Source organism: Cynocephalus volans, chromosome 14 (assembly GCF_027409185.1).
Source record: "Cynocephalus volans isolate mCynVol1 chromosome 14, mCynVol1.pri, whole genome shotgun sequence".
Classification (NCBI taxonomy): Eukaryota; Metazoa; Chordata; class Mammalia; order Dermoptera; family Cynocephalidae; genus Cynocephalus; species Cynocephalus volans.
This window is the reverse complement of record NC_084473.1, coordinates 90,858,287-90,874,912: the sequence shown is the minus strand read 5'-3', so window position 1 is coordinate 90,874,912 and position 16,626 is coordinate 90,858,287. Positions and strand designations below refer to the sequence as shown.

Sequence of the window (16,626 nt, the reverse complement as noted above, 5' to 3'; positions counted from 1 at the left end):
AGAAGAGCCACACTCCCAAGAAGGGCCTCTCTCCACCCTCTCACCCACTTCAGCCAGTAAGGGTCAGACCAGAGTCCAGAAGGCTTGGGCCTGGGCTGGGGGTGGGGACCACAAGTGGGTGGGCTGCAGGTGGAGGCTGTTGGGAGGGGCTGCAGGTAGATGTGGTTGGGAGAGATGGCAGGTTGAGGCTGTAGGAAGGGGCTGCAGGTAGAGGTGGTTGGGAGGGGCTGCAGGTGGAGGCTGTAGGGAGGGGCTGCAGGTAGAGGTGGTTGGGAGGGGCTGCAGGTGGAGGCTGTAGGGAGGGGCTGCAGGTAGAGGTGGTTGGGAGGGGCTGCAGGTGGAGGCTGTAGGGAGGGGCTGCAGGTAGAGGTGGTTGGGAGGGGCTGCAGGTAGAGGAGGTTGGGAGGGGCTGCAGCTGGAGGCTGTTGGGAGGGGCTGCAGGTAGAGGTGGTTGGGAGGGGCTGCAGGTGGAGGCTGTAGGGAGGGGCTGCAGGTAGAGGAGGTTGGGAGGGGCTGCAGCTGGAGGCTGTTGGGAGGGGCTGCAGGTAGAGGTGGTTGGGAGGGGCTGCAGCTGGAGGCTGTTGGGAGGGGCTGCAGGTAGAGGTGGTTGGGGAGGGGCTGCAGGTGGGAGCGGGAGAAGCTTCCATTTAAGGGGGTGGTGGTGCTGAATCTGCACTTAAGCTTCCTTGTCCTGCTGGGCATCAGTCCTCCTGCTTGCTGAGGGGCAGCGGGCCTCCACAATGGGATACGTGGGAGGCCTCTGGCCTTGGGTGCTGAGTCTACTTTCCTTGGCAGGTAAGCTGGCTGCCTGGCCCTCCTGGTGCAGCTCCAGCCCCTAGAGTGTGGGGAGAGGCCAGAGGGGTGTGACTGGAGCCCTCAGGGATCTTAACTGAGCTTAATGGCTCAGAGCATGGACGCCTCCAGGGATGTTCCTAAGAGAAGTCAGCTCCTGGGGGCCAAGAGGGAGGCTTCCTGAAAACCCTGGGAGCAGAAAGCCTGCCTGGTGGGAGACAGTGGATGTCGTGCTTCACACCTACTTGGGGTGAGAGGTAGGGGACTGTGAGCCCCCGTTCCATCCTGGCTGGGCCAGGCGTCACCCAGGCTGAGCCCATTTTCCAAAAGCCTGGGCTGAGAAAGGGAGCTGTGGAGCGGGGTTGAGGCTAGTCCTACCCATGCCATCAGCATGAGAACCCGGGTCCGTCCGTCCCTCCCTCCCTCCTTCCTGCCCGTCCTCTATCTCATATGCGGGGTGCACATACCCTGCTTCTTTGAGTCAGGTGTTGGTCCTGCAAAGGGAGCTCCTTCCTTGAAGTTGTCTAGGCCTTGGCACCAGTTGTGGCTGGGCAGTGGGGACTGGCAGGCTGCTAGGACTCTGCTGGAGGCTTACTCTTCATGAAAGGGCTGGGCCTTGCAGTCTGACACCCCTGCCCTGCCATCCTGTCACCCTGTTTAATGAACGGGGAATCTGTGTGTATGCACCTGTCTCTCTGGGACAGGTTTGATCCTAGGAGCGCCCTTCACCTCCAGCTGCCCAGGAGGAGCCTGTGGTACCAGCTTCCCAGAAGGCCTCACCCCTGATGGGACCCAGGTGTCCTGGGATGAGGACATCCCTGCGATTAACCAAGGTGAGGGCACGGTGTCTTCTCATGGCCTGGAGGATGTATGATATTGTAGACATAGTGTGAAAGCCATGCGGAACACCTAGACATGCAGAAAGAGCTGGCTGGGAGGAAATATAGCAGCTTATTCAACTGCTGAAGTCTATTTTTCTGTATCTTGTGGATTGTAAATTTTATAAGAGGAAAAACCATAGGTTTTTTAAAATGGCCTGATAAAAGCATAGGTTGTTGGGGCTCTCTGAGCTGGGCATTGAGTTAAATCAATAGTGGATGTTTGAGGACATGTTAACCCCCTCTTGAGGGAAAAGGTGGGAGGGGTTGGGGGGACAAAGACAAAGTCGTCTAAGGCTCAGGGCCTGCCTGTCTGGGGATCTTGGCTGAGGAGTGAGGACATACAGAGAGCCTGGGACAAAGCCGGTAGACAAAGACTGGAGTTCAGATGTTGGAGCCATTTGGGCTGGAGTGTTGGTGGAAGGGGGTGACCTTGCCGTAGGGGTGGGGTGGGAATCTACTGGTGTGATCTGCCTCGTTTCTCTGAGAGCTGATAGGGAGCCCAGCACCTGCTGAACCTTGGGCCAGGTACCACCCCACCTTCTGCTCATTGTGAATGGTCTGGAGGTAACTAGAATGAATGAGTCTTCCTTGGCATAGATTTTTCAAATGCCATGAGAAAACACTCAGAAGCTGCTGGCCCCAGCAGCATCTGTGAGCCTAGTAGTGACAGCTGCCCATGCCCATGCCCTTCCCTTTACTGGGAAGCACCTGACTGTCCCCAGCTGCTGGGAATGTTGGCTGCTAACGCCTCATGGCTGTACCCATTACCTAAGAATGGCCCTTGGCTAAAGGAGCTGTCTCCTTCCCCTGTCTGGGAGGCTCACAGTGACTCATAACAGATGTAAGTCTGGCCCCTGCCTCATGGTGGGCCAAGTCTGTAGTGCCACTGGTGGTGCAGAGCTCCCAGGGGCTCAGGCTGAGCCTGTGTTCTTCCCCGGCCCTCTCCCGCTTCCCACCTTAAACTTAATTACACTTAAGTTTTCATAAGATAATTGCTTTCAAGGGAAAATGTTATTTCACCTACATATAAAAAAATTGCTTTATAAAAGTGCATAAGTGTCATTCTGCCACATACTTCCTATCCCCTCCTAATACACCTATTTCAGTGACCTTATTAAGGTCGTGAATATTCAACATATTTTACCTTAGAATTGTGTGGTTGGCAGAAAGCATACTCAAGAGTGATTCTGTTGGATATCTTTGCAACTTCGAAGTAGTTGTTAGAAATGCTGAAGTTTGGTTTCCTGCTGTGTAAGATCATCAGTGTTGAAGTGGTGTCTGTTTACCCAATCACCATTCCTGTCTGGCATCTCGATCTCGTCCCCCATACAGATGGACAGGTATGGTATCACACACTTGTAGGCTGGGACTCAGAGGGACTGTGTGACCTGCCTGAGGCCACACAGCCTTAGTGCTCAGGGAAGCTCCAGCTCCAAAGTCAGAGGAGGGACAGACCCTGGGGGTTGCTCGGCCTGTCCCTAGAGTCTGTGTCCTGGGGGCATGGGCCAACAGCATCCTTCCCTCCCTCCCTCCCTCCCCAGGGCTCATCCCAGAGGAAAACCCAGACAGCAGCTTCCTTGTGGAGGGGGACATTGTCCGGCCGGTGAGTGCACGCACACTAACTCGTGGGTTGTGGATAGGCTCACAGGTGGCGATGGAGACTCTCTGAGCCTCCCTAGGTGTCATGGGGTTTGACCTGTGAGGGACACATCTTTGTTTTTGAGGGCTTGATGATAGACACCTTTTGTCAAGGTGAGAGTGAATGTTCTATCAGGAATAAGCCAGCCTGAGCACTAAATGAGGGTGGCGGGGAGGGGTGATATCTGACGTGCTGGCACAGTCAGCCCAAGAGGGCTTCCTGAAGGAGGAGGTTTGAGCCCTCAAGTCCTTGCTTGGTACCCTGCCCAAGGAAGGCACTCAGGAAATACTGGGATAAAGGAAGAGATGAGCAGGGGTTGGCAGAGTAGCTGCTGAAGGGCCTGGGTGGCAGTGATGACCTGGGAAAGCCAGAGCAAGGAGTAATGTGGAGAGACCATCTCAGCTGGGGTTGAGGGGCCAAGTCAGAAGTGAAGAGGCTGGTGGGAACCAGGGCGACTTGCTGGCCAGAAGGAAACGCACTGTGTTCAGCAGAGCAGTGCCAAATCTTAGGCAACTAGAGATGGCAGAAGGCTCCTGAATAAGACAGTGACCGCGTGGAAAGCAAGACTGTCCTGCTGGCTGCAGGCTGCCCGCTGAAGGTGCAGCTGGAGAGCCCGAGGCTGGCCCCAGGGCTGCGCAGCAACCCCAGGTATCCAGTGGGTGAGTGGGGGAGGTGGCCGTGTGACCACCACGGAGCAGCATCAAGTAGAACCTTTGGCTGGTGGGGCAGGACAGGCTGGGGTGCTGTGAAACCTGTGCCTCTAAGCGTTCTGGTTGGTGGAAGAATGGAGAAGGGAACTGCTGAGGTCAGTGCTGCCTTAACACCACTCTGACCAGGACCCTGTCGTCCCCATCTTCCTCCCTCATTCAGGGAAGCTTGGCGGGTGGCTGTGCTCTGAGCTGGGCACTGCTGAAGTGCTGGGGTGGGGCTGCCAGCTGGAGAGCAGAGCCCTCCTGAACCAGGCACCCTGGGGTGCCGGACTCCTAGCCAACCTCCTCAAGGGCCAATCTTTTGTTCATCTGCCTGATAGAATACGTTGTGATGCCAGTATCATCACAGACCAGAGAATGGTGTCTTGTATGTCACGATTCTCATAGCGAGCCCCTTGACTTCCATCCCGTTTCTAATGGTCTCCCCACCCTCACACCCAGGCCCTGCCTGGTACATCTATAGTCTGGTGGCACCCTTGGGGGTATGAAGCTTGAGTGGCCTGTGTCTTCAAGGACTCCTGAGCTGCCTTCTCTCCTCAGAGTCCCTTCCGAGTGTCAGCGACCAGCAATAAGTGGCCCAAGAGCGCTGGTGGTCTTGTGGAGGTCCCCTTCCTGCTCTCCAGCAAGTACGGTGAGCGGGTGTGGCTCAGGCCTCCCTCGCTGCCCCAGCCCTTCTTCCTGAAGCAGCTCGGGCTCCTCCCGGAACCCCCCCTCCTCTTACATTGTCACATCTTCTCCACCACAACCTGAAGGGCCCTTCCACAGAAGCCCTTTTATTCTCAATGGCCTCCTGAGAGGGCTAAAATCCTGGAAGAGCTGATAAGGGAAGGGATATTTAGGGACTCTCTGGTCCCTCTTGTAGACCACACGGTCCAGAGGACAGTGATCTACCCAAGTTCACCCAGCCAGGGCCTGTCCGGAGCCCAGCCTTCCTCCCCAGCCCTACTGTGCTGCCCTTTCTTGGCTCTCTATTTTGGGAGAGTGAGGTCAAAGCCCTGCGCCGAGCCCCCCCGTGTGGACTTCCGAGGGCCACAAGGGCTCAGGGGGGTTCAGCCAGGGTGTCCTCCCCAGACAAGCCCAGCCGCGAAGTCATCCTGGAGGCATTTGCTGAGTTTGAACGTCTCACGTGCATCAGGTTTGTGGCCTACCAGGGCCAGAGAGACTTCATTTCTATCATCCCCATGTATGGGTAAGTGCTCCTGGGGTGTGTTTCAGCTTGCTTCTGTGTTCAGCCCACAACTAAGCCATTGTCCAACACCTGTTTCTGGGTCCATCCCCCTGGCCACTCTGAGTGTTTTGCCCAATGTGAGCTGGACCTGCAGAGTGAAAGGTGGGGCAGGGACAGGAATTGGGTGCTAGACCCTCACTCCACCTCATCTCTAGACCATGTGGTGTGGTGAGTGCAGGTTTTGTGGGACAGACCAGGCTGTGGGTCCTGGTTCTACAGTGAGTCCTGCGATTCCAGGCAACTCCCCTAACCCTGAGCCTCTCCTGCCTTCTCTCTGGGCTGGGTGGCAGTGCCTACTTCCCAGCTTGCTAGGGGCTAGATAATGTGTCTGCAAGTTCTGACTCGGGGCTCTCTGTGTGGGTGCACTCAGTGAGCAGCTTCTCTTGTTGTCCATGTGAACATGAGTTCCCACCCCCTCCCCACAGCCCAGGCTGGAAATGGGGTTACATTATGCCCATCTCAAAAGAACAGGTGGTAATGGGACTTGGGGGGACAGCAAACAGACTAGAGTCCAGGATAGGGACTGCCCATCTGGTGCTTGTCTATCCCACAACTTGGGAGGAGGGGAAGAGACCTGGGTGGGTCTTTCTCCAGGCTGGAGCCACTCAGCCCTGTGTCGTGGCCCTGCAGGTGTTTCTCCAGCGTGGGGCGCAGTGGTGGGATGCAGGTGGTGTCCCTGGCACCTGCCTGTCTCCAGAAGGGCCGGGGCATCGTCCTGCATGAGCTCATGCACGTGCTGGGCTTCTGGCATGAGCATGCACGGGCTGATCGGGACCACTACATCCGTGTCGACTGGAACGAGATCCTCCCAGGTACACTGGGTCATGCACAGGCAAGGCCAGTTCCGGGGGAGAGAGGACGGCAGGCTCAGGCCAGGGCCTGAGGAGTCACCTGGCTCCCGTGGAAGAGGCTGCCTGTCCTCCCCACCCCCTGCCTAATTCCCGTGGGCAAGGTGGGCTCCTGCTTTTCTTGGGGACCTGGGGAACGGTCCAGCTGCTGCTGCTCTGGGCTGCAAGCCCCCATTTGTCTGCACACAGTCAGGCCCGAGCTAGGTCAACGTTTGCTTTGTCTCATTCTTCCTCCATGACACTGTCAGTCACCTGATGAGGCTGGCAGTGTCCTAAGATCTGTACTCATCGGGTGCTCAACTAGCTGTCCCTCGTGTGCCAGACACCGCTGTGTGGAGTGAGGGCAGGGGCCAGGGCCAGCTGGCGGAGCTGAGCTGAAGCGGGAGCCCTGGAGGTAGCAGGCAGCATGTGCGAGGGCCAGGCGCCGGGGGACAGTGCTGCAGTGCTCAGATGTGTGAGGTGGTCACCCTGTGGGACAGCAAGCACAGGAGACCATGGCAGCCAACGGTGGCGGCAGAGGGGAGCCGAGGCGGGGGGTGGGCCACTGCCTGATGCTGGTACAAAGCAGCTGCACGCTGGGCAGGTGTTGGGGATCTGATCCCAGGGAGGGTGGGCTCCCTGTCCTCGTGGTTTCCATGGCCGGTCTTGGGAGGAAGGAAGAATAAAGGTGACTGCCTTATGAGGGAAGGGAGCAGAGGGGGTCATAACCAGGAGTTTTGTTGGGAGTGTGGGAGTTGAAAGTTTCCTGCTGGCAGAGGGCTTCTGGCACAAGAGCTGCTGCTGCTGCGCTGTTGGCAAGGTGAGGGGGCCGGGGAAGAGCATGCGTGGAGTCCCCAGAGAGGGGCACTCAGGCATGTGGGTAGCACCTTACAAAGGGTCAGGGGAGGGAGATCGACTTACACTAGGCTGGGAAGTGCATATGCGGGGGGTGATGGGTGACTCTGTACCCTGAAAATAGACTGTGAGCCTTTTTAAACTTTGATATGATATGCCATGAAAAACTCCAAATTTGAAAAAGTAAAATTAATACAAGCATTCTGATCCTGATAAAGAATAGAAAGTAGAAACTAACAACAAATCGAAACCAAACTTCTCACTTGGAAATTAGAACAAAAAATTTGTTTTTAGAGTTAAAGAAATCATAGAAATCCTAAAATTATCATGAAATGCTATATTAAAAGCTGTGGTTCGTAGCTAAAGCAATGCTCAGGGAAAATGTGTAGACTTAAATACTTGTATCAGTAAAAATAGAACAAATTAAGCATGTCGATCCAAGTTAAAACTAACGAAAGCAGGAAGAAATTAAAGGGAAAAGCAGAAACTGAGTTAACCAGCACCAACGAACTCAGGAACTGTTTTCCTAACAATAAAACAGATTAAAACACCAGCTACCCTAATAGGGCAAATATGGTTTCTCTTAAGAATGGAAGAAAAATGAGAATATTTAATGTGTGTAGAACAAGCTCTGCCAGGATATACAGACTAACAACTACTGTGGGGGCACGGAGGATGGAGCTTGGAAGTAGGATGGAGCAGGAGACTTCTGTCACTTGATATTCTTGAGCCAGATGAACGTACTGCCTATTCAAAGTTATGTTTAAGGGTTTTCAAAAGGAAGAAATAAGCACTCTGTAGAGGCAGGTATTTCAGGCAGGGGTGGGACATGGAGGTGTTGGAATGCTGCCCTGCTTGGTGGTCAGAGGCTGCTGGTGACCTTATAGGGGAGGAGGGTGTGGAAGTGGCTGCCGATGTCTGCAGGCTTTGGGGGAGCAAAGATGGTGGGCATGGCTCTTTCTGGAGTTCACTGTGAAGGTCAGGAGGGAAGTTGAGGGGAACCTCGCTTCTCCCAGGCCTGGAGACCTGAGTGAGGGGGAGAAGTTGGCATTCCAGCCAACCGAGGAGACAGGGACTGTGGGCTCCAAATCTGGGGGAGTGTCGTGGTCGAGTCATGACTGCAGATGGTGGGACAGCAGGTCTTTAAAGCTGGGCCAGAGGGTAGATGCTTTATTGTGTGGGGGTGGGTGTTCAAAACACTCCAAGTAGAAGCAGCATGTGACTTCGTGGACGATGTCGCTTAGGCAGAGGTTAGTCCCAGGGAAGATAAATGAGAGGAGGAAGGAGAGGTGGAGAAGTGTTAGGAGGTGATGGTTGCCTAGCCACAAGGTCCCTGTGCTTCCACATCACCTAGTGTAGGTTTGAACCCCTCTCAGGGGGAGGGGGGCAGAGCAGGGCAATAAAGGTGCATGGAGACAGGAACCAGCACAAGCAGCAGCACACTTGGCTGTGGTTTCAGATCCTTCAGCTTATGTGGGCTATAAATTCCCAGAAATCTCTTTTCCATCCCCCACCTGCCCTCCCACCTGCCCTCCCAATACATCTCCAAGTGTGTGTGTGTGTGTGTGTGTGTGTGTTTGTTAAAGGCTTTGAAATCAACTTCATCAAATCTCAGAGCAGCAACATGCTGGCACCCTACGACTACTCCTCAGTGCTGCACTATGGGAGGTGAGGCCCCCTCTGCTTTTCTTCCTCCCTCTGCACCACCCTCTCAGCCCCTGCTGTGATCCAGACTCAGGCTTCCTCCACTGGGTTCTAGGTTTGCCTTCAGCCGGCGAGGGCTGCCCACCATCATACCACTGTGGGCCCCCAGTGTTCACATTGGCCAGAGATGGAACCTGAGTGCCTCGGACATCACACGGGTCCTCAGGCTCTACGACTGCAACCCTAGTGGCCCCATCCCCCATGGGAGAGGTGAGTGACAGGGAGGGTGACTTGAGGAACCTGGAAAAGGTTCCTGTGCTGAAATGGGTCAGGGAGGGTAAAGAAATGAGGTTGCAGAGGTGAGCAGGGCAACATCACTGGGAGTTCACCACAACTGATGTAGACACAGCATTTGAAAAAAGTTAACACTTATTTAAAAACTCTTAGCAAATAGGAATAAAGATCATGTTCTTAACCTAGATAACAAACATCTACCAAAAGCCTAAAGCAAAAATCGTTTTTAATGGCAAAACATTAAAAGTAGACCAAGATAAGTTCTCTCACTATTGTCCTGTCTACTCAACATTGTAGTGGCAGTCTTAGCCATTGCAGTATGACAAGAGAAAGAAATTAAAAGTCTGGAGATTGTTAAGGAAGCAAAAACTGTCACTATTCATAGGTGACTATGTTGAAAGGAAAAATCTAATTATTAGAACTAAAGAATGAGAAAAGGTAGATACAACCAACATGAAAACCAGTTGTATTTCTATATACCCACAGCTAGAAAACATAATTTTTTAAAAGATACAATTAAAATAGCAATAAAAATAAGATCCCAAGGAATCAATCTGACAAGCTATATAAAACTTTTATGGGGAAAAATTAACCTTTATTAAAATCATTAAAGAATACTATAATAACACATCTCTATATTTACTTATTGATAAAAAACAATGTTATAAAAATTCTTCCCAAATTGATATAGTTCAAATTCCCACTTAAAATTCCAACAAATTTTGGTTTTGATAGGGTGATTCTAAAATTTTATAAAAACATGAAAGGTCATTAATAGCCAAGACAATCCTGGAGAAAAACAAAGTAGAGGGACTTGCCTTAGGAGATAATAATTCATATAGTTTAAAAACATTTTTATAAAATGCATAGCCTTGGTGTAAGGATAGACAATTGTCTGTTAGAACAGAATGGAAAGTTCAGAAATGCTTCCCATTCAGAAACAGAACCTTGAAAAAAGGGCATTGATCATGAATAGAGAAAAGGAAAGATTAGTCATTAAATCGTTGAGACAACTCGGTATCAATTTAAAAAAATTCCTAACTCATCATACACAAATCCTAGATATATAAAGTCTTATATGTAAATGAAGAGACTTCAAAACTTTTAGAAGAAAACATAGGAAGATGTCTTCATGATCTTGATAGGGAAGCATTTGACACTAACACTAATTGTAAGACAAAGATTCATAAATTCAACTATATTAACCATGATAATTACTGTGTAAGACACCACAAAGGTACAAACCAGAAGATTTTTTGTAACACATAATTGACTGTATTCAGAATACATAAAGAACTACACATTAAGAAAAATATAAACCACCAAGTAGAAAAATGGGTAAGAGACTTAACAGACATCTAAGAAACCAAATGGGAAACACATAAGACACTCAACCTCATTAGTGACTGAGAATGCAAATAAGGACTACAGCACCATCTCACACCCACTAAGTTGGCAGACACTTAAAAGCCCAATAATATCCAATACTGGTAAGGATGTGGAGCAATGAATGGTAATGTTTCTACTCTATGGATAGGAGTGTAAATTGCTGCAGCCACTTTGGAAGACAATTTGATACCTTGTAAAGTTAAAGTATGCATACCTCATAACCCAGATCCTACTCCTAAGTCATCTTGCATGTGAGTACCTGACCCTCCCCACCCCTTGCCTTTGCCCCCAGCCCCAGATAATCACTAATTTACTTTCTATCTCTATGGATTTGCCTATTCTGGACACTTGATATAAATGGAATCATAATGTAGCCTTGTGTCTACCTTAATGTTCTCAAGGTTTATCCATGCACAGCATATCAATACTTCATTCCTTTTAATTGCTGACTGACATTCTATTGGAAAGATATACCATATTGTATTTATTCATTTGATAGTTGAAGGACATCTGGTTTGTTTCTACTTCTTAGTTATTATGAATAGTGCTACTATGAACACTTGTATACAAGAATGTGTCAATACACGTCTTCATTTCTTTGGGTGTACACCTAGAAGTAGAACTGCTAGGTCATATGGTAACTCCATATTTAACTGCTAAACTATTTTCCAAAGTGGCTATACCACTTTTTCACTCCCACTAGCAGTATGTGAAGGTTCCAACTTCTCCACATCCTTGCCAACGCTTATTTTGATTACAACCATCCTAGTGGGTGTTAAGTGGTATCTCATAGTGGTTTTGGTTTGCATTTCCCTAATGTCTAATCATGTTGAACATCTTTTTAGATGCTTATCGGTCATCTGTACGTCTTATGTGGAGAAATGTGGAGAAATGTCTATTCAAATCCTCTGCGCACTTTTCAATTGGGTTGTCTCTCTTGCTGAGTTGTAAGATTCCCTTATATCTTCTGGATACATGTCCCTTATCAGATATATCATTTGGAAATATTTTCTCATATTCTATGGTCATTACATTTTCTGAATGGTATCCTTTGAACACCAACATTTTAAACTTGGAAATCCAACTTACCTGCTTTTTCTTATTGTGCTTTTTTTGTGTCATGTCTAAGACTTTGCCTAACCCAAGGTCACAAAGATTTATCCTATGTCTTCTACAAGTTTTATAGTTTTAGGTGTTACATTTAGGTGTGTGATCCATTTGGAATCAACTCTTACGTATGGTATAAGGAAGGGGTCCAACATTCTTGCATGTAGCTGTCCAGTTGTTCCAGTACCATTTGTTAAAGACTATTCTTTCTCCAACATATCTTCTTACTGTATTAAATATTATATACCTTTTTAAAACTTTTTTTTTTTACTTTTTTAAAATTTTCTTTTTTGTTAATTTTTATTTGTTTTAAAATATTATATACCTTTAAAAAAACTAAAGAATAAGGAGAAAACAAGACCTTTGTGGGTAACTTTTCCAGAGGTTTGACTACCATGAGGAGCTGAGAATTGGGAGGTGTCTGCAAGGAGCTGTGGTCAAAGGGAGGTTTTATCTAGATGGTGGACATGAGAGCATGTTTAGATGCTGAAATGAGGATCCACTGGAGAAGGGGTGAATACAAAAGGGAGAGGGAAGGGCATCCAGAATGTTTGGAGAGGGGCTGCCTTTGGTGGGAGCTGAGAAGCTTCCTTGAACCTAATGGGAAGTAAAGACAGGAGCAGGCCCAAGTTTGCAGGTGGAAATTGATGTGCAGACAGGGGGCCTCAGTCCTATAGAGTAAGGTGAGGCCGCCAGCTGAGACGTAGGAGATAGGGATGGAAGTGAAAGGAAAGGTGTGAAGTGCTGACTGGTGAGTAGGATCTGATTCCTGGCAAAGACGTGGCAGGATGGTGGGCAGAGGCTGCCCAGGTTGCCTACTAGGTCCTCCAGGACTGGGGTTTTGCAGGTAGGTGTAACTGAGGGGAAGGTGGTTGTGACTGTCTCCAAGGGAGTGATTGCACTGAGGGCTGTGGAGCCTGAGCCAGGCGAGGAGAGTGGTCTGGAAGTGAGGCTATGGAGCAAGAAGACAGTGGGGTCCATTCATGGGCTCAGTGCGTCTGAAGAAAGGGGATGCTTCAGTATGAGCTGGAAACACGCTGCTGCTGGCAGGTGTGCTTCTGGAAACTGACCTCAGCAGCAGTGGTTTCTGGTGCTGAGCAGGTACAGGTGGAAGGTGTGGCTAGGTCAAGGGGACTGGGTGGGGAGAGTTGCTGGTTGAATCACGTCAGCGTGGAATTGGTCAGTGTAAATTGATAGGAGAGTGGGCTGTTGTGAAGCCTTTGGTGCATGAGCAGGAGTGATAGGGATGAGGGACAGCACTGAGGGGATGGTGTGGGCCAGTCAGATAGCTTGGACCTAAAAGTATGTTCTTATAAAATAGTAAGCAGCCATCAGTCTGGGCCTGGTAGTGAAGAGCAAGGGCGACCCGACCCACCTCCTGGTACAGTACATGGCCTGAGAGCACTTGGATGACTGCCCTGATCTTCTGGTGGTGACCTTGGCTGGGCAAGGAAGGAGTGCTTCTGTCATCCTGGCATCTAGTATAAGTATGGGAATCTGGGCCTTGAAGGTACTAGGCAGTGGCTTAGCAGGGGTGTGGCAGGTTATCACCTGTGCTGGACTCTATCCCCAGAGCTGAAGCCAGCTCTGACTCTGTCAGCCAAGCCACACACTTTTCTTCCAGGATTGAGACCTGACTGCCTGTCTTTCCTGCTCCAGGGTTCCAGGCCTACAGCAGTGATAGGAGCCCTGTTTCTGTCTCCAGACCATACCTGCAGCGGCTTCTGGAGGCGTTGTCGGCAGAATCCAAGAGCTCCGACCCTAGTGGCCCTGGGGCTGGAGGGCAGCGTGTTCCAGCAGGGTTTGGAGAGAGCCCACATAAGTGGGGGCCCCCCACCCTGGGGAAGTTCAGTATGGAGGCCTTGGCAAGGCCACCTCAGACTCTAGTTTCCTCTGCAAGGTCAAAGCCTGGAACAGACATTCCTGGCATTGCTCCGGAGCAGTCCTGGCCAGTCCAAGAGCCCACTGTGCCCCCAGCCCCAGCTCCCCAGGCAGGAGAGCAGCCCGCACCCATTCAGGCTGCTCTGGGGAGCCTGTCTGTGCTAGGAGGCTGTGCACCTGAAAGTCGCTTCAGGGAGATGCCCAGAGACTGAGCCTATGGTTTCTGTTCCCAAATGGGGACGGCATCCTCTACCCAGGCAAGCTGGGTCATCCAACCCTTGGCCCCTCTGGCAGACCCCTGTCTCTTAGCCCCAACCTGGCCACCCTCTGAGGCCCTTTCCCTCTGTCCCTTCCCCATCATGTTCCCCCAAGGGCTCCTGGGTTTGTTGGGGAAGGCAGGCCTGGCTCTGCCTGCTCTTGACTTTTGCCCCAACCCTGGAGGATGCTGGGAATGGGTGGTAACATCCTCCAGTGCCAGGGTCTTGTGGGGGGCAGGGCAGGGAAGATGTAGATTCCAGTCCTGAAGGTCCCTGGAAGCCCTCCTGTGGCTGAGGCTAGCCCGCCAGCGTGGACTAATGATGCTGCTCCTACCTCTGCCTCCAGGGCAGGCCTTGGGGGAGCCCGTGGCTGGGACCCTGGGACCAGCCTCCTGTCCCTGATGTCTGGGGGCTGGGACTGTTGCTCTGGAGTCAGAGCCTCCAATGTTCCTGTCCAGGAGGCTTTGAGAGCCCAACTTGCTCCCCTGCAGAGCAGAAAAGCTCCAGGTGGAAGGGTACCATGTGTGTGGCGGGGGAGGAACAACGACGAGGAAGACTGGGCGCCTTGGCCAGCACACTAGGCCCTCCTAAAAAGGCCTCAGAGCTCACCTCCATCCAGATGCTGTTTCCAAGAACCTTGCCCACCCCACCCTGGGGCTTAGCCAGAGCAGGTCATGGAAGGGGAAAGGGGCCAGGGTCTCCCTGCTTGTCCTCCCCTAGCCAAGCCCCGCTCCTCTTCTGCCACCTCCTGGCCTTCCCCCCCAAGGTTTGTCCAGTAGTAAAGTTTGAGGCATCAGTGAGTGGGTATGGGCCAGGAGCCCCTCAGGCCCCAAGGGGCACTATTCTTGTGACCTGTCACAAGCTCAAGGAAGCCCTGCTTGGGGTAGGAGGGGAGCAGGAGCCGGTGCCCCATCTCAGATGTTTTGGGGGAAGGGAGAAATAAAGCTGGGCTGTGCTGACCACCTTGTGCATGCCAGTGTCTTACCCTCTGACTGTCCTGGGAGGGAGGCCCCCGGGGGCTCTACCCACTTTCCAGAGGAGGAAACAGATTTTTGGGAAGCAAATGCTCAAGGTGGCATGGTGGGGAGCAGCAGTGCAGTGCTCGGGCCGGGAGTTTCTAAGCTCCAGGGACAGCTGGGCCTTCGCCAGCCTCCTGGAGTGCTCACACCCATGGGGCTCTGGAGCCTCTGCTCTCTGTCTTGGGTTTCAGTCTTGAGTCAAGAATGCTGAGCCTGAGCAAGGGCCCAGCCTCAGGCATTACCATCGGGGAAGGATTGTGGGGTGGGGAGACACTGTCATTCTTGTCCCTGGACGCAGGGGGAGGTAGAGTCCAAGTAAAGAGTGGGTGAGTAGGGGCTCCGGCCATGCTCCTAGGAGTGTGACAGCCCCGCTGGGACACTCCCAGGCAGGGACGTTGGGCCAACCCTAGGATGGATACAGTGTGTGTAGTGCCTCCGTTGATCAGAAATAGGTTCTGAGGCAGTTTCTTTTACCAGCCTCTCTGAATGGCTGAGTCAGGTTTCTGGCATGGGCTGGCATTTCTCAGGGGCCACACTGGCTAAGAGGTGATGTGCTGTGTCCCTGCAAGGCCCACCTGACTCTGAGGCTGCCCATCCTCAGCCTGCATTAGGTGACTCTTGGTGTCAGAATCTGGGCTTTCAGAGCTGGGGCTGGCTGAGCTGGTGGCTTAAGTGGAAGATAGTATCCCCTCCCTTTTTGGGAGTGGTCAGGGAAAAAGCTGTCCTTGTCATGTTCTTCCTCAGGAAGCCATCTGTCACTGCACAGCCTGGTCCCAGGCCTGTCCACAAGCCCCACTCTGCATAGTGCCTGGTGGTCCAGGCTTGGTTCAACCCTTTGGGCCCCAGTCTGCATGGTGTGATAGGTACAGGGTCCTGGGGTGCTAACCAGAGCCTGGGTGGCTACCCACCCCCCTCCCAGGGGTCTGTGGCCTGTTCACCTCCCCAGTCCTCACCTGCACAGCCACGTGGGCTCATCCACCCATTCACCCTCGAACAGGCGTTTATTGGATTGCTGTTAGGTGGCAGACAGGCTCTGCTACAGGCAGTGGGAATAACACGGTGAGCAAGGCAGGGTTTCTGTTCTCATGAAGCTTATTCAGGGTGAGGAGAGAGGGATGGCAAGCCAGCATGTAGGAAAGCAGCTGGTATTAACAACTGGTGGGGGAGGGGAAGCGGTCCTTTAGGTGGTTGGTTAGCAAGGGCCCCTCTGAATATGTCATTTCAGCTGAGACCTGAATGACAGGAGGAGGCTGCCTGTGAAAATCCAGCGAGAGAGCCACCAGTGCAAAGGCCTCGAGGCAGGAGGAAGCAAGGCGTGTTGGGCCAGTGTAAGGGCCTGGGGTGAGGCCCATAGGGCAGGTCAGGCAGAGATGGGGAGGGGGTTTTAGCCCAAGAGCAACAGGGAGACTGCTGGCAGGTGACAAGGAGAGGAGTGACAAGATCTGACTTAAGGTTTAAAAAGTCATTCTGGGCGCTCCGTGGGAAATGGATTGGAAGCAGAGAGAACAGGTGCAAAGCGACTGCAGTGGTGCAAGCAGGGGTAACCGGTGCTGTGGAGGTGCATGGCAGTGGGTGCTTTTGGAGCATGTTTGGGGGGTTGAGGCAGCCACACTTGTGATGGTACATAGGGGGTGAGGGCACTGAGAACGGTGGGGGGAGGCCGGACTCCGTGAGATGGATATGTTAAGTCGCAGGTGGATGAGTCGTCAGCTAGGTGGGTCAGGAAGTGTGTGGGCAAACGAGCCTGGGGTCAGGGAGAGGGCAGTGCAGGAGGTGCACATTGGAACATCATCAGCATCTAAATGGCAGTCCTGGGGCTGGACACAACCACTCCAACCACTTGAGTTTAGATACAGCAGAAGAGGCATCCCAGGACTGAAGCTGCATTTCCCGATCTCAGCTTCATTAGCATGTTGTGCCTGAGAATTCTCTGCTGCGGGGCTGTCTCATACATTGCAGGGTGTTTAGCAGCATTTTTGGCTTCTACCTGCTAGACGCTGGTAGCAACCTCCCTTTCTCTTTTGTGACAGTCAAAGGTGTCTCCAGACATTGCCAAATGTCTCTTGTGGGGGGAGGGGGATCACTCTCAGTAGGAACCACTGA

General features: G+C 52.0%; 1 protein-coding gene across 1 annotated transcript; it reads left to right on the top strand.

Annotated features, from left to right (window-relative positions):
* The first annotated feature begins 740 nt into the window (after positions 1–740).
* ASTL (astacin like metalloendopeptidase) lies at positions 741–13,459 on the top strand. Its single transcript, XM_063078977.1, has 9 exons — positions 741–795; positions 1,497–1,625; positions 3,215–3,276; positions 4,563–4,653; positions 5,094–5,211; positions 5,881–6,062; positions 8,519–8,600; positions 8,692–8,846; positions 13,026–13,459. The coding sequence occupies exons 1-9, from the start codon at positions 741–743 to the stop codon at positions 13,457–13,459; spliced, it is 1,308 nt and encodes a 435-aa protein (XP_062935047.1).
* Positions 13,460–16,626: the final 3,167 nt, after the last annotated feature.